The sequence below is a fragment of the Coregonus lavaretus genome, assembly GCF_964263955.1.
Source record: "Coregonus lavaretus genome assembly, contig: HAP1_SCAFFOLD_1120, whole genome shotgun sequence".
In the NCBI taxonomy this organism is placed as follows: Eukaryota; Metazoa; Chordata; class Actinopteri; order Salmoniformes; family Salmonidae; genus Coregonus; species Coregonus lavaretus.
The window spans coordinates 85,875-110,015 of NW_028162428.1; the positions used below are offsets into that span (position 1 = coordinate 85,875).

General features: G+C 42.9%; 1 protein-coding gene and 1 long non-coding RNA gene across 2 annotated transcripts in view; one reads left to right on the plus strand and one right to left on the minus strand.

The window, feature by feature from the left end:
- The window catches only part of LOC311119269 (sorting nexin-10B-like), a 28,784-nt gene extending 6,060 nt beyond the window's left edge, over positions 1-22,724 (plus strand). Inside the window, exons 2-7 of the mRNA XM_084193991.1 lie at positions 18,085-18,124; positions 18,510-18,596; positions 18,790-18,890; positions 20,022-20,120; positions 21,581-21,787; positions 22,001-22,724. Of these exons, the coding sequence (XP_084050117.1) occupies positions 18,098-18,124; positions 18,510-18,596; positions 18,790-18,890; positions 20,022-20,120; positions 21,581-21,787; positions 22,001-22,172 (693 nt within the window). The 5' untranslated portion in view covers positions 18,085-18,097 and the 3' untranslated portion in view covers positions 22,173-22,724. The remainder of the gene's footprint in view (positions 1-18,084; positions 18,125-18,509; positions 18,597-18,789; positions 18,891-20,021; positions 20,121-21,580; positions 21,788-22,000) is intronic.
- LOC311119270 lies at positions 3,950-6,141 on the minus strand. Its single transcript, XR_014611930.1, has 6 exons — positions 6,026-6,141; positions 5,755-5,888; positions 5,200-5,336; positions 5,010-5,103; positions 4,794-4,893; positions 3,950-4,034 (listed from the first exon to the last, which is right to left on the minus strand). It is a non-coding gene; the product is annotated as an uncharacterized lncRNA (long non-coding RNA).
- Positions 22,725-24,141: the final 1,417 nt, after the last annotated feature.

A 24,141-nucleotide genomic window follows, 5' to 3' on the forward strand; every position in this document is an offset into this window, starting at 1 on the left:
TTTTATTAACAGCTCAACTATGTCAGGCTAAAATATATTAAGAATACAAATCCCTTTTTAAAACATTGACCTTAGGTTTCCATAAAATGGCAATAGGGAACAACATACAAGGAGGAATCTGTCGTTCCATACTTCATTTGAACATCAAAAGGTTTAAAGTAACACAGTTCAGTAATGTTGATCACCTTTTGAACCCTGTCTGGATGCATCCTGACCTTAAAGGCATAGTAATGGTAATCAAAACACACTGTTTCCATCAGTTTTCCACAGAGCAATACACAGTCATCTTTCACAGCAATAATTTTGATTTTACAAAATACAGGCATCTCAAATGCTACCTCAGTACAGATAATGAAGTCACGGCGGTACTCTGTACCATGATGTTTGATCCACTTGGCAGAAAACACACTGGTAGACAATACAGACCCAAATTTTAAAGCAATCTCGGGACCTTCTTTGAGCTCACTAAGTGTTACCATCTTCCCCGAACCTAAAGTTAATCTTTCCTTGCTAAAGGACTCTCGATACATTGCCATACAACTTTGGTGCTTTTTGGCTAATGTTTTTGTTACATTTTTAAAGCTTTTTAATTGCTTCTTAAAAAAATTATGTTTAGCTTCATAACGCATGCACCACATGTGCAGAACTGGGCCGATGTTTTTTATATTACGAGGGTAATGAATCATGAAGTGATGCTTTGGTAAGAGATTGATTGCAGGAAACAACTGCTTGAAGAGCTGATGATGATCAATGATTAAATGTTTGAGGTAAATGGTCATGCCTTCTGTAAGGACTGGGGAAAATACAATGTTAACAATGTGTAGAAGCAAAAGTAGAAGATGCCAGTGCTGGTCATCTGACTGTATTAAATCACCAAATAGCAAAGGCATATTACGTAATAAGCACCAAGACTGTATAGCATTCAACCCCAAATCATTACTTCCATCAAACAACTTTACTCTAGGTGGACGGTTTCGCTGCTGATTGTATCCATAGTCAAAAGCATGTATTCTACCAGCCAGTTGTTCAGCATTTAGGAAGTTTTCCTTAATGTACTGCAGGACAAGTTTGACTTCAAACTGAGCAACTCCTTCTAAAATATCGTGCATTATATCTACAGAAAAATTGTTGGCTGTATTAAAATACTGTAGTGAATTCAGCAGACAAATGCGTTTGACACCATAGATATGAGGTAGTGTAGGATCTGTTTGTAAAGTTTGACAGTGCAGTTTGTGCATCTCGATAGTTCGTAGTACAACTTTTGGATCATCTTCACAGAACACAGTTTGAAAACAATCTTTCTCAAGGAGACAGAAACGACAACAATACCTTGCCCCAAATGACTCCACAAAGCCAAATAAACCATGCAACCCAAGATTATCACCAGTGACCTGAACTATGGTACCGTGAATCACATCTTTCAATCTGGGAACTTTAAGTCCCTCTGTCTCGAGTACTTTAAGATCACTGACAAGTGGCTCAAGTATCAAATTAAAACCATAACGCTTGATGTCCTGCGCATGGAAAAGAGCACCCAAATGAATATTTATCAATGATGAATTAAAGATTGGGGGAAAATTCCTTAATGTAAAGTATATAGCACCTAATTTGTGTATACCCTTTTTAGACCCCAAGGGGTTTGCTGTTTCAAAGTCGTCATAAAATAGCTGGATCTGTATGGCATCTTTTTCTATAGAGAATAAGGGACTTTTTTTTAAATAGGCGGCATCTCTCAAGTCTGCATACACACCTTCCTTGGGCATGTGCCTGGGCTTGAACATGTCTGCAAGTTCTGGGTTTTGAAAAATGGCCTTTAGTGTTTCTAAAATAGGAATATATGCAAACTTGTCAGTTACAACGACCTGATCGTATGTCCCAGTTGTTTTGTTTCTTCTGCTGTCAAATCTTGTGCCAAGCACCTTTTCAACAGGTTCTACGATTCCCCATTTCTCTTTGAAGTGTTTATTTCGTTTAGCTTCTGAATTTAAGGGTGTGAAAGGGTTTTCCAACTTTTGCAAAGATTGTTCTATTCTGTTCTTATTTTCAGTTTCCTGTGGAGATAAGCACTGCAAAGCTGCATCTGTAGCTTGACTTTGAATCTCAAAAAACACTTCTTCCATGGAGGAAACAAAACTATTTACAGTAGATTGACTTAATCCAGCTGCTTTTAGTTGTGCAACAGCAGAGGCACACATATCTAGAGTGCTCCTGTTGGACTTTTTCAACAGAGTAGATGTGGCTACCTCGTGTTCATTAACTGTCCGTGACGTTGTAGCTGTCTCCTCTACATTAGTGGTCACTGCCTCTCCAATGCTGCTTAAATAAACATCAGGGTCAACCTGTTGGTCAATATACTCAGTGTGTTTTGTGTTTAAATGTTTCCTAAAACCAGAAAACGTACCAAACGCACAGCCACATCCAGTCTGAGCACATTTAAGCCGGAGATTTTTTCCAGGCAAGTAACCGTGAACTAATCGTAAATGCCTAACAAGCATATTTGAACTCGATAACTCAGCCTGACAAACAAAACACTTCATGTTCGAGGAGAAACTTCAAGCACTAATGAAGTAACCTCGCCCTGATTTCAGCAACACGAGGGCTCTCTTTGACCTTGCCAGCATCGATGCTGTACACTGTAGTTTGGATGAAAGTGTACATGTTGTGGAGCATGGTGTTGTAGGATGTGCCAAACACAAAATGTGCCTTAAATAGTTCGTCAAAAGCAACAAGAGAAGAGGTTGACCTGCAAGGTATGGCATTCTTGTCGATAATGATGAAGAACTGGTGGATTGCATTCTTCTTAACTCCAACAGCTAGGAGATAGGGCTGAGCGCTAGTAGTGATGGCATCGAGATGCTCTTGAATGTTTGTTCCGGTCTGCGAAGACAAATGAGGGAAAACTGTAGTTAATGGCCAAGTAGTTGTAGAATATGCAGAAAGAGCCAATACACTACTCTTATTGAATATGAATATTGAATGAATACTTGTAGCCTAATATTAGGTGTTCATACCACAAATTAGAAAAAATACAAACCTTCTTGAATACCACAAGATGTTTCTCTGCTTGGGATGCGGAAACCTTTCCTGGTCTCTTCCGACCCTGAGCGGAGGGTGGAATCAGGTGTATAAGCAGTAAAACCGATGACAGATCACTGTCCCAACCTGTAACAACACAAGTTCAATGTTAACACACTTCAGTTACGTTGTTTTCTTTACAAAAGACCCCCCAGACAGACAGCAGTTCTACATCACAAGAAGTTCTCTAACTAAAACATCCACAGGGCTGAGTCAAATCTCAAAAGTTTTGTTCAATATACTGCTACAGAACGTACTCGTAAATCTTTCACAGATCCAGCTTCTTAGTATTATGTTGATATTTAAATGTTTACACATAATGTTGATATTGCAATACAACACAAAAGGTAGGCTTACAAGCATCTTACCAAAGTCAACATCCAATTCAGTGCCATCCTCAGGAGGATCAGCTGCCAGCAAGAGTTCTTCAAGCTCACTTGTGGATGGAAGCTTTCTGCATTGTTTGATGATCTTTTTCTTGAACGTGACCGGCCACCTTTCCAGAAGCTTGCTTGAGGTATCCTCTCCGAACATTAGAACAAAATCCTGTTCAACCTGGAGTGGGGTGGTGTTGGTGACAATTTCAGTTATTTGACAGCCAATCAAATTGTATTGCGTGCTAGTTTAGCTAGCTAGTATCACTACAATGTCTTACAAAACAATTCACTTGTCATAGTATTTTCAAAATAACATAATTACCAAGCTTTTGACGTCTTTAAAACGTGGAAACTCAGACAGTATGTTGCTTGACTGCTGGGGGTCGAGGATCATTTTGCGGCGATACACAAACGTCAGTTCCATTTTCTTCTTGATTGTGTCTGCATCAGCAGAATGTTTCATCAGTGAGATTGCTTTGTTGCACTCATCATCAGTCAGGGCAGTCTCTGGAACAAACTGGGATTCTCGTCTGACAGTCGGTCCTCCAGACATGTCTTCACCAGTTGATCCTTTGGCTGATTCTACACAACACGGGAAAATTTCAATCATGTCAAAAGTTTTAGTAGCCTGGCTAACTTTTAAAGGAAGTACTCCACTGTAAAATATACTTTTTGAGCTGTAAACTAAATGATATGAATGATATGTTTGATGCTAGGGAGTGTGGCAAGCTGGTTTAGCCAAGGCCAAATGGGAAGAAGGCCAAATTACAGGTGTTGGCCATCTGAGGGGCAGAGGACAGCAAAGGGGGGGGGTGGTTACATGATATATATGAATGTATATGGAGCGTGATAAAAAGGTGACCTTGAAATTGTGGCGTTAATGGCGACGCAAGGAAAAAATTTGGGTGCACCTACATTTTGTGCTGGTGCACCTAAATAAAAAAGTTAGGCGCACAAGTGCAACCAAGACAAAAAGTTAGTGTGGATCCCTGCATCAATGCTGGTGTTAATATTGACATTATTTCTTCACAATTTATGAAATCTGCAGTTTGTGGGTTGAAAAATGTATGAAAATGCCATCTACTGGTTTAAATCACCCTAAAGTTTGCAAGGCCAGTTTGCCAGGGGTTGCCTCGACCAGTCAGTGTCGAGGCAACCCCCCCTTATGTCACAGTCCTTTGTAGGTCTCTGATGCATATTTTCTTTAAATTTGCTAAGAGGGAGGGAGCTAGCAGAATTTAAGGATGTAGTTACACATTATACTATATGTCTGAGAAATAGTGCAACAAATGCAATTATTGATCTAGCAACTGTTTTGTTCCATACATTTTCCAGTATTACCTCCGAATGATGATCGCCTGTCTTTGGCGGTGCCTCTCTGAATAGTTTTAATCCTCCAGGCCAAGTACCCAGTTCCACTCTCGCCATCATAATAATGCTCCTTGAAGGATGAAAGGATAACAAAAATGGATACTTCATTGAAAACAACATGGTCTGGTAGGATTCAAAAACTTCCAATAGCATTTAACATTACAACTATTACTGTGTGCAACTCACATAGCCATTCTTAGAGAATGGGTCACTGAGGTACGGGAATAAGGTCACTATTCCTTTGGCATACATTTCTTTCACCTGTCTGGGTGGAGATGTACTGCAAAATTGAAGAAGAAAGGATTGTGCAGTCATATTCACTTAGATTCAGATTTAGATTTACAGATTGAGAACACAAGGACTATTAACAAATTACCCATTCTTTTCTGTCATGTCAGCTGCCAGCATGTTCACCATTTTGCGTCTTGTTTCATCCGTCAAGGACTTGGTTCGGTTGTATTCATTTATTATACGTTCCCCACCGGTTTTGTTGGTAAGAGCTGATTCCACCAACTTAAAACAAAATGCATAACAATTCTGCATGTTATGTCCACTGCAAATAAACTGGAAATAAACTAATATGATGTCAGAGGATGTCCCGATCCAATCTCAAAGATTGCAAGTGCTACAAAAATCCAATGAAAAAGCCAATAATGGTAAGAAACTCCCTCCAGACAGCGACAATAACTTGAATGTACTCGAAGTGTGCACTGTATTATCAATAAATAAATAAAAGTATCTGATCAGGACTCAATATCAGCAGATACTTTTTTTAATCGGATAGGGCGCTTAAAAAAACTTGATCGGGACATCCCTAATCAGGACTTCAAAAATGTTTTGAAACCATGTAATTTACAATGTATATTAATGTAATTTTAATTCTCTGAGAACAGATTCAAGAACAGAATTTAAAATGTCAGAATTGTCTTACTTGCTTGCCTTCTGTATCCAGCCTCTGGCGTTTTCTGGAGGGGCTATCTGAAATAATGACTGTATCCTCAGAGTCCAAGGTATCAAGGGATGATGGTTGGGATTGCTCAGAAGAGGCCACCATGGAGACAGATTCTAACCATGATTTTTAGAAGAAAAATAATTATATATAGTTCCCTCATAATCTAAGACACTTATTTAATAGACACCATGAACTTCATAAAACAAAGAAATAACGTATTCATTAATTAGTCTAATTAACTGAAACAAACCTGAGTCATATTTGATGGTTAGCACCCCAGTTGAGGGATCCTTTATAATATCCTCAAAAACATCATCATCCAATTCAGTCCCTGAACTGTCAACAATTTTCACACCTTCTGTTACAGCTGGGAAACCAAACTTTGCAAATGCTAGAAAAAACAGGGATAAAAGCTTGTGTAAACAAAAGTAAATCATTATTTATATAATAATTTCACTGTGTACACCTACCTTACCCTATAAAATAGGTTTTAAACAAACACTATTAAGTGATTAAAATGTTTTTTTTTGTAGCATCATAACTATACCTTAAGCAATGCATCCACAATTAAAGTGTAGTTACCAAGGGCAAAACAGAAGAAATTTAGACGTACAAAAATGGACCAGTTCCAAAAACCTGAGAACTTAACATGTCCCATCATTTTAGGAATATTCCAGTATATCAATTTTAAACAGCTAAATTCAGACAGTTATTACTAACATTGTCAAATTCTTACCTGCAATCAAAAAGTCTTTCAGATTTGGCTCAGTTATTCTGACAAATTTTTGGACATCTCCAAGTTTAGCTTTAAGCAGCATGCTCCCTGCAAATAGTATCAGTACAATTTCTCACAGTTAAAAAGTTGATGGTCTTATTTTAGCAGTATTTCCTCAAATATAAGAAAAAATATTGTTTCAAGCCACCAAAGTGCTGAGAAATGATCAGCACTTTTGCAGAAATGGCCAGTTAAATTGAAGTTACTGTCAAACACATTAAAAAGGATAACGTCTGATTTTCATCCTTGTAACATTAATGTTACCGCCTTGCCCGCACAATTACTGCAATTGTTGGGTCTTGGTATATTATAGAGTGTGGTCTAGACCTACTCTGTCTGTAAAGTGTCTTGAGATAACTCTTGTTATGATTTGACAATATAAATAACATTGAATTGAATAATGTTAGCTAAACGTTACACCATAAGTGTGTGCTAAGATAGTGCTTAAGTATTTTAACAGTACTGCTGCTGCTTTGAAACCCGAAAGTCATTTTGTATAATATCCAGGAAAAAAATAAAGGCACACCGCTTAAGCAGTGTCCAAGGTTAATGTCTACCCGCCGTTAACATAATAAATCCATGCCACCCGCACATAGTTAGCCAGTCAAGCTAACGTAGCTAACTGTAGCTAGTTTAGCCAACTCCCCTTAGTCTTTGCTATGTTCCTGTAATATCTGAACGTTAACAAGAAGTACACAATCCCCCCTCCACGTTGTATTAACATAACTTACAATAAATCGGGCTGACATTGTCTAGTTTGAACGTTATGTTCGTCAGTTAATGTTAATTAACGTTAGCTTAATACTGCTGGCACATGGACTGGACAGAAGTCAGTCACAACATGTTAACGTTAGCCTTTTTAAAATTCGACATTTTAAGACCTAAAACCAACTAGAGTGCACTGTTAGCAACGATATAAAGTAATTCTTAAATGCTGCTTCTGTTAAAATGACAAATAATGTGTGTATAGTCGCTTAGGAGAAACTTACCGCAGTCATTCCACATGAAGAAAATGGCGCCGTGAAAATGTGTGGTCCGTTTGAGACGAGTCGTAGGTGGGCGGAGCTTTCCAGAGTACGTCTGACACTGCGTCTTTTAACAACGTACTTTTTCACCAACACTGGGCGGTATCTTACTCCAACTGTTGTAGTAATAACTCTGTAAGAGTCAATGTACTTTGACACTGCATATTTAACACTATGGAATTTACTGTGTAGGTGTCTGGTTAGACTGTAAACTCTCCTTCCAGACTCACATTAAGCATCTCCAATCAAAAGTTCAATCTAGAATCAGCTTCCTATTTCGCAACAAAGCCTCCTTCACTCATGATGCCAAACATGCCCTCGTAAAACTGACTATCCTACCGATCCTTGACTTCGGCGATGTCATTTACAAAATAGCCTCCAACACTCTACTCAGCAAATTGGATGTAGTCTATCACAGTGCCATCCGTTTTGTCACCAAAGCCCCATATACTACCCACCACTGTGACCTGTACGCTCTTGTTGGCTGGTCCTCACTACATATTTGTCGCCAAACCCACTGGCTCCAGGCCATCTATAAATCACTGCTAGGCAAATCCCCGCCTTACCTTAGCTCACTGGTCACCATAGCAACACCCACCCGTAGTATGCGCTCCAGCAGGTATATCTCACTGGTCATCCCCAAAGCCAACACCTCCTTTGGCCGCCATTCCTTCCAGTTCTCTGCTGCCAATGACTGGAACGAACTGCAAAAATCTCTGAAGCTGGAGACTTATCTCCCTCACTAACTTTAAGCATCAGTTGTCAGAGCACCTTACCGATCACTGCACCTGTACACAGCCCATCTGAAATTAGCCCACCCAACTACCTCATCCCCATATTGTTATCTATTTTTCTCATTTGCACCCCAGTATCTCTATTTGCACATCATCTCTTGCACATCTATCATTCCAGTGTTAATACTAATTGTAATTATTTTGCACTTTAGCCTATTTATTGCCTTACCTCCATAACTTGCTACATTTGCACACACTGTATATACACTGCTCAAAAAAATTAAGGGAACACTAAAATAACACATCCTAGATCTGAATGAATGAAATAATGGATAATTTTCTTTACATAGTTGAATGTGCTGACAACAAAATCATCAATGGAAATCAAATTTATCAACCCATGGAGGTCTGGATTTGGAGTCACCCTCAAAATTAAAGTGGAAAACCACACTACAGGCTGATCCAACTTTGATGTAATGTCCTTAAAACAAGTCAAAATGAGGCTCAGTAGTGTGTGTGTGGCCTCCACGTGCCTATATGACCTCCCTACAACGCCTGGGCATGCTCCTGATGAGGTGGCGGATGGTCTCCTGAGGGATCTCCTCCCAGACCTAGACTAAAGCATCCACCAACTCCTGGACAGTCTGTGGTGCAACGTGGCGTTGGTGGATTGAGCGAGACATGATGTCCCAGATGTGCTCAATTGGATTCAGGTCTGGGGAACGGGCGGGCCAGTCCATAGCATCAATGCCTTCCTCTTGCAGGAACTGCTGACACACTCCAGCCACATGAGGTCTAGCATTGTCTTGCATTAGGAGGAACCCAGGGCCAACCGCACCAGCATATGGTCTCACAAGGGGTCTGAGGATCTCATCTTGGTACCTAATGGCAGTCGGGCTACCTCTGGCGAGCACATGGAGGGCTGTGCGGCCCCCCCAAAGAAATGCCACCCCACACCATGACTGACCCACCGCCAAACTGGTCATGCTGGAGGATGTTGCAGGCAGCAGAACGTTCTCCATGGCGTCTCCAGACTCTGTCACGTGCTCAGTGTGAACCTGCTTTCATCTGTGAAGAGCACAGGGCGCCAGTGGCGAATTTGCCAATCTTGGTGTTCTCTGGCAAATGCCAAACGTCCTGCACGGTGTTGGGCTGTAAGCACAACCCCCACCTGTGCATGTCGGGCCCTCATACCACCCTCATGGAGTCTGTTTCTGACCGTTTGAGCAGACACATGCACGTTTGTGGCCTGCTGGAGGTCATTTTGCAGGGCTCTGGCAGTGCTCCTCCTGCTCCTCCTTGCACAAAGGCGGAGGTAGCAGTCCTGCTGCTGGGTTGTTGCCCTCCTACGGCCTCCTCCACGTCTCCTGATGTACTGGCCTGTCTCCTGGAAGCGCCTCCATGCTCTGGACACTACGCTGACAGACACAGCAAACCTTCTTGCCACAGCTCGCATTGATGTGCCATCCTGGATGAGCTGCACTACCTGAGCCACTTGTGTGGGTTGTAGACTCCGTCTCATGCTACCACTAGAGTGAAAGCACCGCCAGCATTCAAAAGTGACCAAAACATCAGCCAGGAAGCATAGGAACTGAGAAGTGGTCTGTGGTCACCACCTGCAAAACCAGTCCTTTATTGGTGGTGTCTTGCTAATTGCCTATAATTTCCACCTGTTGTCTATTCCATTTGCACAACAGCATGTGAAATGTATTGTCAATCAGTGTTGATTCCTAAGTGGACAGTTTGATTTCACAGAAGTGTGATTGACTTGGAGTTGCATTGTGTTGCTTAAGTATTCCCTTTATTTTTTTGAGCAGTGTATATTTTCTGTTGTATTTTTGACTTTTTTTTGTTTTACCCCATATGTAACTCTGTTGTTTTTATCGCACCGCTTTGCTTTATCTTGGCCAGGTCGCAGTTGTAAATGAGAACTTGTTCTCAACTGGCTTACCTGGTTAAATAAAAAAAATATCATCATTCTGAATGTCATAACCAGAGCCTTACTTATGAATCAGTACTACACAAATTGGTTTATTTATTTACTAGCTAATTAAATGGGAACACAGGATAAACATGCACACACTGCACCGGTTATTGACTGGAGAAAACCGGTCCCTAGTGGAATGACATGGCTTGTTAACAAGAAGAGATGGAAAGGGGGAGAGTGAGCGAGAGGGGGACAGGGATAATACTTTGATACATTCAGAAACTATGCTCTTTTACAGTACCCATATACTTTGCACACGAACCGCTGCCCTCTTTGAGTAAGAAATCATGAATGAATTTACATGGAATGTCTGGTTCGCCGTTTATCTCTCGGTGGAAAGGACCGCCCTGCAAAGGGAGTTGGGCCTTCTCGCGGCATGCTTGTAAAGCTCTGATTGTCCAAAAGTTCCAACAAGTCTTCTACTGTTATCCGGTGACTTATGAATAAAACTACAGATTTTGATTTTTCTTCCCGTCGCTCTTGAAGTTGCTTCTTTGAAGGTGGGCTCGCCAGCGGTATCGATGGTTCCCCAGTGGGGTGATGAGAGTAGCGTAATACGATGGTTTGAGCAGAGTAATAGGATGGGCCTACATATAGTCACTTTCAAAGAAACCTTAGGACGGCTAATCAGCTGTACCAGTGATTGTCCGGGGAGGTAAGTTTATTCTCTCCAGGTCGCGTTGAGATTCAAAGTTCCAACCATTTTAAACGTGTAGCTGCCTCTTTAACATTTTCTGGTCTAAATGTTAATATCTTTACCAATCCGTTTATGCACTCTGGTCGAAAGGGGTTGTTCCGTCGGGGTGACACTCTATCTGACATCTCGGGGAATGGCTACTTACTGTGCAAAGTTTTATGTAAAACCATGATCTCTTATGGCTCCTAAAATCACATCCCTATCTTAACAAAAATGCTTTCATATTTCATGCACAACACATCGGATGGGAACTTCGAACAAGTAGTGGGTGTAATTAATAAGTTACAGCATTTCCTTTTTATAACATTTTTAATCACATCACAAAATATAAAACCAAAACATTAGTTTTTCTATAGATCGCCTCTGACCATTCTCTGTTAGTAATATTGTTCCAGTATTCGCTTTTGAACGTGTTTACAGTTTCAGCGGGAAAAGGTCTCTGGAGACAAAGTGCATTCCTTTGTGAATTTGGAGAGAGACCCTGGATCTCCTCTCCTTTGACTTACAACGGCGTGAGGTGTCAAACCCCCACAGTTCCCTCCTCCCCCTCTCTGTGGGTGAGAGGGGGTCTAGTTGAAGTTATTCATTGCAAATCTGACCTATTGGATCCTCACAGGACAGTCATGACACATGTGAAATCCATAGTTTAGGGCCTAATGAATATTTCAATTTCCTTTTTATATGAACTGTAACTGAGTAAAGTCTTTGAAATTGTTGCAGTTTTTATATTTTTGTTCAGTGTATTTAGCAGTGTTATGGCTTGAGGGTAAAAGCTGTTCAGGGTCCTGTTGGTTCCAGACTTAGTGCATCGGTTCCGCTGGCCGTGCGGCAGCAGAAAGCACAGTATGATTTGGGTGGCTGAATTCTTAGGGCAGTCCTATGATGCAGCCTTGTATAGAGGTCCTGGGTGGCAGGGAGCTCAGCCCCCAGTGATCTACTGGGCCGTCCGCGCTGCCCTATGTAGCGCCTTGCGATCAGATGCCAAGCTGTTGCTATACCAAGCGATGATGCAGACAGTCAAGATGCTCTCAACGGTGCAGCTGTGGACCTTGAGGATCTGAGGACCCATGCTAAATCTTTTCAGCCTCCTGAGGGGGAAGAGGCGTGCCTTCACGACTGTTGGTGTGTTTGGACCATGATAGATCCTTAGTGATGTGGACACCGAGGAACTTGAAGCTCTTGACTTGCTGCACTACAGCTCTGTCGCTGTGAATGGGGGCGTGCTCAGCCCTCCATTTCCTCTAGTCCACGACCTGCTCCTTTGTCTTGCTGACATTGAGGGAGAGGTTTTCCACACTTCCAGGTCTCTGACCTCTTCCCTTTAGGCTGTCTCATCATTGGTTATCAGGCCTATACCGCGGTTGTGTCGTTGTCAACTTAATGATGTTGGCGTTGTGCGCGGCCACGCAGTCATGGGAGTACAGGAGGAGACTAAGCACACACCCCTGAGGGGGCAACAACACATCCGCCATGCTGACCCTCGCCCCCCCCCAGGTGATGTCAGGAAGTCCAGGATCCAGTTGCAGAGTGAGTTCTGTCCCAGGGTCCTAAGCTTATTGATGAGGTTGGAGGATACTATGGTGTTGAACACTGAGCTGTAGTCCATGAACAGCATTCTCATGTAGGTGTTCCTTTTTTCCAAGTGGGAAAGGCAGTATAGAGTGTGTGATCTGTTGGAGCGGTATGCGAATTGGAGTGGTTCCAGGATGTCTGGGATGATGGTGTTAATGTGAGCCATGACCAGCCTTTTTTAAAGCGTTTTCATGGCTACAGATGTGAGTACTATGGGTGATAGTAATTTAGACCAGTTACCTTGGTATTCTTGGACACAGGGACTATGGTGGTCTTCTTGAAACATGTAGGTATTACAGACTGGGTCAGGGAGGTTGAAAAATGTCAGTGTAGACACTTGCTAGCTGGTCAGCGCATGCTCAGAGTACGCATCCTGGTAATCTGGCTTTGTGAATGTTAATCTGTTTTTAAAGGTCTTACTCACATCGGCTAGGCAGAGCGTGATCAGTCGTCCGGAACAGCTGGTGCTCTCCATGCATGGTTCAGTGTTGCTTGCCTCGGCGAGAGAGTAGAGGCAGGTAGGCTCGCGTCTGGTAGGCTCGCGTCACTGGGCAGCTCACGGCTGGATTTCCCTTTTTGAAATCTGTGATGGTTTGCAAGCCCTGCCACATCCGAGTATCAGAACCGGTGTAGTACGATTCAGTCCTGTATTGAAGCTTTACCTGTGTGATGGTTCGTCGGAGGGCGTAGCGGGATTTCTTATAAGCATCCGGGTTAGTGTCCCGCTCCTTGACAGCGAGAGTTCTAGCCTTTTAGCTCTGTCCAGATGTTGCCTGTAATCCATGGCTTCTGGTTGGGATATGTGCGTATGGTCACTGTGGGGACGTCGTCGATGCGCATCGGTGGCCTGACTTGAGTGGGGGTGTGAGGTTGATGGCAATCCTTACTCTTGCCCGTGCCATGCCCTCCAAGAACAGAGCTAACCAAACTAACACCACTGATTTTACTTGGCAGGTTTAGTTTTTGTTTGCGGTGGATAGTTAATTGTACCAGGCTTGCTAACAGAACATGAACACTGAACGAAGAATGTGTAGAATGTAAAAAAAAAAAAAGATTGACCTGATATTTAGTAATTAAATGTAGTTGTTGTGGTCCCCTGGACTCCTGTGTTAGGGGTCCAGGTGAGGTTTGAGTCAATTATAGTGCCATGGTATTTGTATTCAAATATTTCAATTTGCTCAGTCTGTGGATGTGACCCTGTGTCTCTTACAGATCTGGGCCCAGTTTCCTGATAGCGATGGAACTGTTTTAGCAATGTATCTGTCCTACAATGGCCGAAGACTTAACATGTGTTTCCCAAAAACACCACGCAGAGAGAACGTTCGCTAAGTGTGTCGTTGGAGCATGTCGAAACTGATGCGATCGAAAGAAAAGTAGCGCTGTGCTCTGATCAGCTTTCTTCATTCAAATATTTCCTTAACATTAGAATTATTCCACAGTACTGACGGATTGGCTCCTAGAGATATCACCTAACGGCTGCAAATATTGAGGCAGCTTATTCTAATGCAAATCATTGCACACGTTACACATGGAAAAAAAAAAAAGAGAAAAATATATATATACAGTGAGGGGAAAAAAGTATTTGATCCCCTGCTGATTTTGTACGTTTGCCCACTGACAAAGAAATGATCAGTCTATAATTTTAATGGTAGGTTTATTTGAACAGTGAGAGACAGAATAACAAAAAAAAACATCCAGAAAAACACATGTAAAAAATGTTATAAATTGATTTGCATTTTAATGAGGGAAATAAGTGTTTGACCCCCTCTCAATCAGAAAGATTTCTGGCTCCCAGGTGTCTTTTATACAGGTAACGAGCTGTGATTAGGAGCACACTCTTAAAGGGAGTGCTCCTAATCTCAGCTTGTTACCTGTATAAAAGACACCTGTCCACAGAAGCAATCAATCAGATTCCAAACTCTCCACCATGGCCAAGACCAAAGAGCTCTCAAAGGATGTCAGGGACAAGATTGTAGACCTACACAAGGCTGGAATGGGCTACAAGACCATCGCCAAGCAGCTTAGTGAGAAGGTGACAACCGTTGGTGCGATTATTCACAAATGGAAGAAACGCAAAATAACTGTCAATCTCCCTCGGCCTGGGGTTCCATGCAATATCTCACCTTGTGGAGATGCAATGATCATGAGAACGGTGAGGAATCAGCCCAGAACTACACAGGAGGATCTTGTCAATGATCTCAAGGCAGCTGGGACCATAGTCACCAAGAAAACAATTGGTAACACACTATGCCGTGAAGGACTGAAATCCTGCAGCGCCCGCAAGGTCCCCCTGCTCAAGAAAGCACATATACAAGCCCGTCTGAAGTTTGCCAATGAACATCTGAATGATTCAGAGGAGAACTGGGTGAAAGTGTTGTGGTCAGATGAGACCAAAATCGAGCTCTTTGGCATCAACTCAACTCGCTGTGTTTGGAGGAAGAATGCTGCCTATGACCACCATCCCCACCGTCAAACATGGAGGTGAAAACATTATGCTTTGGGGGTGTTTTTCTGATAAGGGGACAGGACAACTTCACCGCATCAAAAGGACGATGGACGGGGCCATGTACCGTCAAATCTTGGGTGAGAACCTCCTTCCCTCAGCCAGGGCATTGAAAATGGGTCGTGGATGGGTATTCCAGCATGACAATGACCCAAAACACACAGCCAAGGCAACAAAGGAGTGGCTCAAGAAGTAGCACATTAAGGTCCTGGAGTGGCCTAGCCAGTCTCCAGACCATAATCCCATAGAAAATCTGTGGAGGGAGCTGAATGTTCGATTTGCCAAACGTCAGGCTCAAAACCTTAATGACTTGGAGAAGATCTGCAAAGAGGAGTGGGACAAAATCCCTCCTGAGATGTGTGCAAACCTGGTGGCCAACTACAAGAAACGTCTGACCTCTGTGATTGCCACCAAGTACTAAGTCATGTTTTGCAGAGGGGTCAAATACTTATTTCCCTCATTAATATGTAAATCAATTCATAAATTTTTTGTCTCTCACTGTTCAAATAAACTTACCATTCAAATTATAGACTGATCATGTCTTTGTCAGTGGGCAAACGTACAAAATCAGCAGGGGATCAAATACTTTTTTCCCTCACTGTGTGTGTGTGTGTGTGTATATATATATATATATATACACACACAGTGGGGAGAACAAGTATTTGATACACTGCTGATTTTGCAGGTTTTCCTACTTACAAAGCATGTATAGGTCAAAATTAATTTGCATTTTATTGCATGACATAAGTATTTGATCACCTACCAACCAGTAAGAATTCCGGCTCTCACAGACCTGTTAGTTTTTCTTTAAGAAGCCCTCCTGTTCTCCACTCATTACCTGTATTAACTGCACCTGTTTGAACTCGTTACCTGTATAAAAGACACCTGTCCACACACTCAATCAAACAGACTCCAACCTCTCCACAATGGCCAAGACCAGAGAGCTGTGTAAGGACATCAGGGATAAAATTGTAGACCTGCACAAGGCTGGGATGGGCTACAGGACAATAGGCAAGCAGCTTGGTGAGAAGGCAACAACTGTTGGCGCAATTATTAGAAAATGGAAGAAGTTCAAGATGACGGCCAATCACCCTCGGTCTGGGGCTCCATGCAAGATCTCACCTCGTGTGGCATCAATGATCATGAGGAAGGCGAGGGATCAGCCCAGAACTACACGGCAGGACCTGGTCAATGACCTGAAGAGAGCTGGGACCACAGTCTCAAAGAAAACCATTAGTAACACACTACGCCGTCATGGATTAAAATCCTGCAGCGCACGCAAGGTCCCCTTGCTCAAGCCAGCGCATGTCTAGGCCCGTCTGAAGTTTGCCAATGACCATCTGGATGATCCAGAGGAGGAATGGGAGGAGGTCATGTGGCCTGATGAGACAAAAATAGAGCTTTTTGGTCTAAACTCCACTCGCCGTGTTTGGAGGAAGAAGAAGGATGAGTACAATCCCAAGAACACCATCCCAACTGTGAAGCATGGAGGTAGAAACCTCATTCTTTGGGGATGCTTTTCTGCAAAGGGAACAGGACGACTGCACCATATTGAGGGGAGGATGGATGGGGCCATGTATCACGAGATCTTGGCCAACAACCTCCTTCCCTCAGTAAGAGCATTGAAGATTGGTCGTGGCTGGGTCTTCCAGCATGACAACAACCCAAAACACACAGCCAGGGCAACTACGGAGTGGCTCCGTAAGAAGCACCTCAAGGTCCTGGAGTGGCCTAGCCAGTCTCCAGACCTGAACCCAATAGAAAATCTTTGGAGGGAGCTGAAAGTCCGTATTGCCCAGTGACAGCCCCGAAACCTGAAGGATCTGGGAAGGGTCTGTATGGAGGAGTGGGCCAAAATCCCTGCTGCAGTGTGTGCAAACCTGGTCAAGACCTACAGGAAACGTATGATCTCTGTAATTGCAAATGAAGGTTTCTGTACCAACTATTAAGTTCTGCTTTTCTGATGTATCAAATACTTATGTCATGCAGTAAAATGCAAATTAATTACTTAAAAATCATACAATGTGATTTTCTGGATTTTCTGGAATTACAGACCTCTACATGCTTTGTAAGTAGGAAAACCTGCAAAATCGGCAGTGTATCAAATACTTGTTCTCCCCGCTGTATATATGCCAAATTAGACCGTTTAGCCTACAAATAGAACTCAATTGACTGAACATTACATTTTTCAATGATTGAAATACATGGAGTGTACAAAACATTAAGAACAGCTGCTCGCATTGAACCGCACTTTTCTGACCCGACTGGTGAGAACCCACCGACTCCAGTTGAGACGCACATTGGCGTCCATGGTTACAAGTTTGCAACAGAATATCAGGATGTAATGTGTTGAATACAGAAAGTCGACAAATGATTCTGGCATATGAACGTGGTTTATCCAGGTGCATGTAGATTTTATGACTAATCAAGAGCGTCTTTGACTAGTGACGGGTGAAAAAATGTAGTTACATATTGCAATATTATTTTGGACGATATATCGATACTTAGACTCCAAGTAACAATATATTTGTTTAGTTAATGTTCACTAGTGCTAGGCGGCTGTACCTGCGCTAAAACTCCGGTATTTTTCGTCCTATAGCTTGTTCTCCATTTTAAATAGTGAGTCAAAAATTCAGCTTTTATTTCTCATGCTCTCTTGTCGCTCTGCAGCAGACAATATGTTTGTAACGCCAAATTGCAATTGAATCGCAATGCATATTGTATCGGCACCTAAGTATTGTGATATCGTATCGCGAGGTCCCTGGCAATTCCCAGCCCTAGTTTAGAGGTGTACTGGAATGAGTCGAGTAGGCTTTCTGTGTGCCGGAGAAGGTGTCCTCTGACTGACTAAACATCGCATCTGTTTTTCTGAGTGTCTTACGTAATAACTGACTCTGGCAGTAAAATAACTGTAGAAACACTGTTATTAGAGGAAAGCGTGGAACATGTTCTAACCTCATTCTTGCCTCACTGTTTACCAATTGACTGAATTAAGTTCTGTCCATTTTCCCCTCAGATTCCAGTCTACAATGGAGATTGACAGTCTACTGAAACAGGTGAGTGATAGACCTATCTGTCATGACTCACTAATCCTGCTCCTGGAGAGCTATAGGATGTGCAGACTTGTTCTTGGCCGAGAGCTAATACTCCTTTTTATTAATGGGTTTTAGTGCTGGTCTGGAGAAAGCCTGCACATGCTGTTGTTGTCAAGGACCAGGGCAGAGCTGGTGAACATTAATACTCTATATTAAACCTCAATCTCATGTTTTTGTATTTTGCCTATACTATTTAGAGGTTTTCTTTGGATGACTGAAGAGATTGGGTAACATTTCTGCTGAAACTGTTCCTGTCCTGTGGCTTCATTGTTCTTGTGTAAAGAAATTAACCACACCCATGCCACACACACTTCCCCTCTAAACAACACTGTTCTTGCTTTTGCAGGAGTTTGTCAGTGTCTGGGTCCGGGATCCACAGTTCCACAAAGATGACTTCTGGCACACGCACGTCGACTATGAAGTCTGTTTAAATGTGAGTAGTACGGCACACTTCACTTGATTAACATTATCATTCAACTTGATCTTCAGCTTCTGAGAGAATGAGGAAGCTGAGTGTATTTACTGGCAACCTCTAACTTTATGATGATCTGAAGTGGTGTGATATTGGCCATAAACCCTCTGCTAATATGATATACCTGCTTCCTGTGTCTCCTTCCTGTGTTAAGACCAATAGCATGTGTTTTAGGAAGAAGGCTTCTTGTGTGCGGAGGCGGTACAGTGAGTTTGTTTGGCTCCGGCAGCGTCTGCAGGACAACACTATGCTCGTGTACGTATAATCCATAGGGATACTTCACTGTAGGCCCTCTTAACTGCATAATTTGATTACTCCTGCTGCAATGATGCATACACGGAGTATGCAGTTGTCCTTACCAGGGGTTGACTATTCTACATACACTACATTACCAAAAGTATGTGAACACCTGCTTGTCGCACATCTCATTCCAAAATCATGGGCATTCCTATGCAGTTGGTCCTCCCCCTTTGCTGCTATAACAGCCTCCTCTCTTCTTGGAAGGCTTTCCACGATTGTAGGAACATTGCTGCGGGGACTTGCTTCCATTCGACCACAAGCATTAGTGAGGTCGGGCACTGATGTTTGGTGGGGTGGGAATTAGGTCTGGCTCGCAGTCGGCGTTCCAATTAATTCGATGGGGTTGAGGTCAGGGCTCTGTGCAGGCCAGTCAAGTTCTTCCACACCGATCTTAACAAACTATTTCTGTATGGACCTCGCTTTTTGCACGGGGGCATTGTCATGCTGCCACAAACGGTTGCCACAAAGTTGGAAGCACAGAATTGTCTGTGCTTGTATGCTGTAGCGTTAAGATTTGTCTTCACTGAACCATGAAAAAAAGGCCCAGACCATTATTCCTCCTCCACCAAACTTTACAGTTGGCACTATGCATTGGGGCAGGTAGCGTTATCCTGGCATCCAGGTTTGTCTGTCGGACTGCCAGATGGTGAAACGTTATCACTCCACTGCTCCAAAATCCAATGGCAGCGAGCTTTGCACCACTCCAGCCGACGCTTTGTATTGTGCATCGTGATCTTAGGCTTGTGTGCGGCTGCTCGGCCATGGAAACCCTTTTAATGAAGCTCCCGACTAACTTATTGTGCTGACGTTGCTTCCAGAGGCAGTTTGGAACTCTGTAATGAGTGTTGCAACCGAGGACAGACTCGCTTCAGCACTTGGCGGTCCCGTTCTGTGAGCTTGTGTGGCCTACCACTTCGAGGCTGAGCTGTTGTTGCTCCTAGATATTTCAACTTCACAATAACAGCACTTACAGTTGACTGAGGCAGCTCCAGCAGGGCAGAAATTTGACGAACTAACTTGTTGGAAAGTTGGCATCCTATGACAGTGCCACATTGAGAGTCACTGTCTTGTGTTGTCCCTTTCCAGAGAGTTGCCCAAACTGCCTCCCTGGAACCCTTTCTTCAGTCTGAACAACCCCTACAAGGTCAACCAGAGGATGGAGGGCCTGCGGGAGTTTCTAGAGATGTGAGTGTCGTTTATTCCTCACCCTCAGCCTTATGAATGACTACCAGTTTGCATGTTCAAAAGGCTTGAAGGGATGAGCTAGAATCTAGGTATATGCCATCTATGGGTCTGATGCAACCAATGTCAGTTTCTCAGATATTTTCCAACCTCAAGTGGTCATCCGTTCAATATTGATGCACGATTAGTTCTTTTTGAGGCCTGTTTTGGTTTTCGATTTACTTTTTAAAACATTAAATACATAATGAAATAATGACATTACAATGATTTTAGAGCTTTTTAATGGAAATTCCAAAGCCAAAAATAGTAAACATTAAATTGCCAAAACATTGACAATATTCCACATTGGGTATACATCAATAGAAATAAAATATTACTTTTTATTTGATTACTTTATTATTTTTCATTCCTTAAAAGTAAATAATCTCTGCTCAGGCAGTAGCAGTCAGCCAGCCAGACAATCTAACGTTATCTATATGCTGTCTTCAGTCATCCTATTTAGCTAGCCTGCCTAAGTATGCTGCAGAGCTCTCTGCCGGATGTTGCAGAGCTGTCTGACCGAATCATTTTACTAGTTCTTCAAAGTAGATGAGGCATACTTTCACGAACACACTGTCCCTCGTGTACTTTCCTCTCTTAACATAGCAGGTGTAAGTGAATCCATCCAGAGATCTGTATTTGTCTTGAGTTTGGGGGGAAAGGCGCAATGGGTTATGGTCATTCTAGTAAATTAGCACGTTTCTACGCTGAACTAGGTTAAATATTTGCTTTATGAAAACTACAACTCCCTTCAGCCCAGCGTCCCACATAGTTCCTGACTTGATATATCTGTAGAGAAACAGCGCTTTGGGCTCACAAAAAAAAAGTCACTAAATGTAATTGAACCGACGTCGGTCAATTAGTTGTTTTAATAACCCAAAAATGAATTGTGGGTTAGTCATTCAGCACTACCGGTCAAGCAGAGTCCATATCAATCTGTGGTGTAGGTCATCCCCATGTGTGCAATAGGAAGAATTTGCTGCCGCAGACCTCAATCTCAAATTAATAGCAATATAATTCCATCGCATGAATTCTGATTTTCCTCTAGTTTGACATTTGTTTTGTAAACCCTCTGCTTGCCCTGTATAAGAAGCTATACCCATGGATTTATGGCACCAAACGCCATCTAGTGGCTTTTACCGTCAACTTCATTAATTTTCTCCACTCCATACTTGAAACAGAAGACATTATGTACTGATGACTACAATGTTGATCTCCTTCTCGCCTCATTTCTCCTGTTGTAGTGCTTTGGCATAAGGTACCAGAGAGCTTAGAATAACAATTCACTCAACTTCCTACCATACTTTGTTACATGGAGCACTGATTACTTCAAAAACAAACTGAAAAAAAGGCTTATATGGCGTTCTTGATGGTTGTATGATCTTAATTATCCAATGAATTAATCTTTATCTCCTCGTCCCCAGTGTCCTCCAGGACCCCTTGCTGCTGTCTGACAGTAGAGTGCACCTGTTCCTCCAATCCCAGCTGAGCATGACCAAGATGGAGGCGTGTGTCTCGGGCCAGACACGCTACACAGTGGCTCAGGCCATCCAAATGTGTAGTGACTGTCACCGCACACGCTTCCCCATAGAGAAGAGCAGCAAGGTGTACTTCGACTCAGACTGCGAAAGGTAAGAGTACAGATTTGTGTCAGAAATTTTACTGATTGAGCGACTGTTTTTCAATGACATCCGTTGATTGACTCACAACAGAGATGATTGTCCATGAAAAAATGCATGAAGTTGACATCAGCTGAACTGTTGACAGAGAAATGATGCAAGCCGAAATGACCTCTGATCTTCTACTCATTGAGTACTTGCATACTCTCCCCTCTGCCTATACAGCACCACATCGTCAAGTCTGGGCCATGACTCGGGGGTCCCCCAGAGCCCCAGCCCCCTACCCTTTGACTGTAGCACCTGTGAAAATGATGACGGCAACATTACCATCCGGGATGGAGGATTCTTCAGCAGTCTGTCAGAGTCCTCGTGTGACCAGGAACACATGGAGCCCTAACACAAACCACTTCCACACGCACAAAGGGGCTGTTTCCTGGACTAAGATTAAGCCTAGTCCTGCACAAAAAAATAATGCTAAATGGAGATTCTCAATTGAAAGTGATATTTAATCCAGGACTAGGCTTAATCTTTGTCCGGGTAACCGCCCCAAGGACTGTTTGCTGCTGTTCCAGGTGTGCTTCTCAAACCTCTGTTGGAATTCTGTGTCCCAATCGGTCTTTTTAAAATATTTGAGCTATAAGTTTTCTTAATGGATATATATTCTATTGATGCGCCCTCTATTGTGGCCCGACTAGTGTTGCTAGTGAATGAGTCTCTTGTCCAAAACGGAACGTTGTCTTAATGCAATATCTGTCTTAAACTCTTAACTTGTGCCTTACATTTTGTACTTTAAAAAAAATGTTGTGTATATAACTGTTAACCTGCAATGATACTGGGAAAGATTCTTAAATTATACTTTTTTTTATTTGCACTATTAAACTGTGCTCTAAGGTTAGCAAGGGATGCAAAGTGTATGTTGTATAGGCTCACTTTTAAACAAAGATTTGTGAAATACTTCTGTGTGTGTGTTCATAAAAAAAAAAAAAAAAAAAAAAAGACGTCCCTTTTTCAGGACCCTGTATTTCAAAGATAATTCGTAAAATTCCAAATAACTTCACAGATCTTCATTGTAAAGGGTTTAAACACTTTTTCCCATGCTTGTTCAATGAACCATAAACAATTAATGAACATGCACCTGTGGAACGCTCGTTAAGACACTAACAGCTTACAGACGGTAGGCAATTAAGGTCACAGTTATGAAAACGTAGGACACTAAAGAGGCCTTTCTACTGACTCTGGAAAACACCAAAAGAAAGATGCCCAGGATCTGTGCTCATCTGCGTGAACGTGCCTTAGGCATGAGGACTGCAGATGTGGCCAGGGCAATAAATTGCGATGTCTGTACTGAGACGCCTAAGACAGTGCTACAGGGAGACAGGACGGACAGCTGATTGTCCTCGCAGTGGCAGACCACTTGTAACAACACCTGCACAGGATCAGTACATCCGAACATCACACCTGTGGGACAGGTACAGGATGGCAACAACTGCCCCAGTTACACCAGGAACGCACAATCCCTCCATCAGTGCTCAGACTGTCTGCGATAGGCTGAGAGAGGCTGGACTGAGGGCTTGTAGGCCTGTTGTAAGGCAGGTCTTCACCAGACCTCACCGGCAACATCGCCTATGGGCACAAACCCACCGTCGCTGGATCAGACAGGACTGGCAAAAAGTGCTCTTCACTGACGAGTCGCAGTTTTGTCTCACCTGGGGTGATGGTTGGATTCACGTTTATCGTCGAAGGAATGAGCGTTACACCGAGGCCTGTACTCTGGATCGATTTGGAGGTGGAGGGTCCGTCATGCTCTGGGGCGGTATGTCACAGCATCATCGGACTGAGCTTGTTGTCATTGCAGGTAATCTCAACGCTGTGCGTTACAGGGAAGACATCCTCCTCCCTCATGTGGTACCCTCTTTGCAGGCTCATCCTGACATGACCCTCCAGCATGACAATGCCACCAGCCATACTGCTCGTTCTGTGCGTGATTTCCTGCAAGACAGGAATGTCAGTGTTCTGCCATGGCCAGCGAAGAGCCCGGATCTCAATCCCATTGAGCACGTCTGGGACCTGTTGGATCAGAGGGTGAGGGCTAAGGCCATTCCCCCCAGAAATGTCCAGGAACTTGCAGGTGCCTTGGTGGAAGAGTGGGGTAACATCTCACAGCAAGAACTGGCAAATCTGGTGCAGTCCATGAGGAGGCGATGCACTGCAGTACTTAATGCAGTTGGTGGCCACACCAGATACTGACTGTTACTTTTGATTTTGACCCCCCCCCCCCCTACTTTTTTTTAAAGGTGTCTGTGACCAACCGATGCATATCTGTATTCCCAGTCGTGAAATCCATAGAGTAGGGCCAAATTAATTTA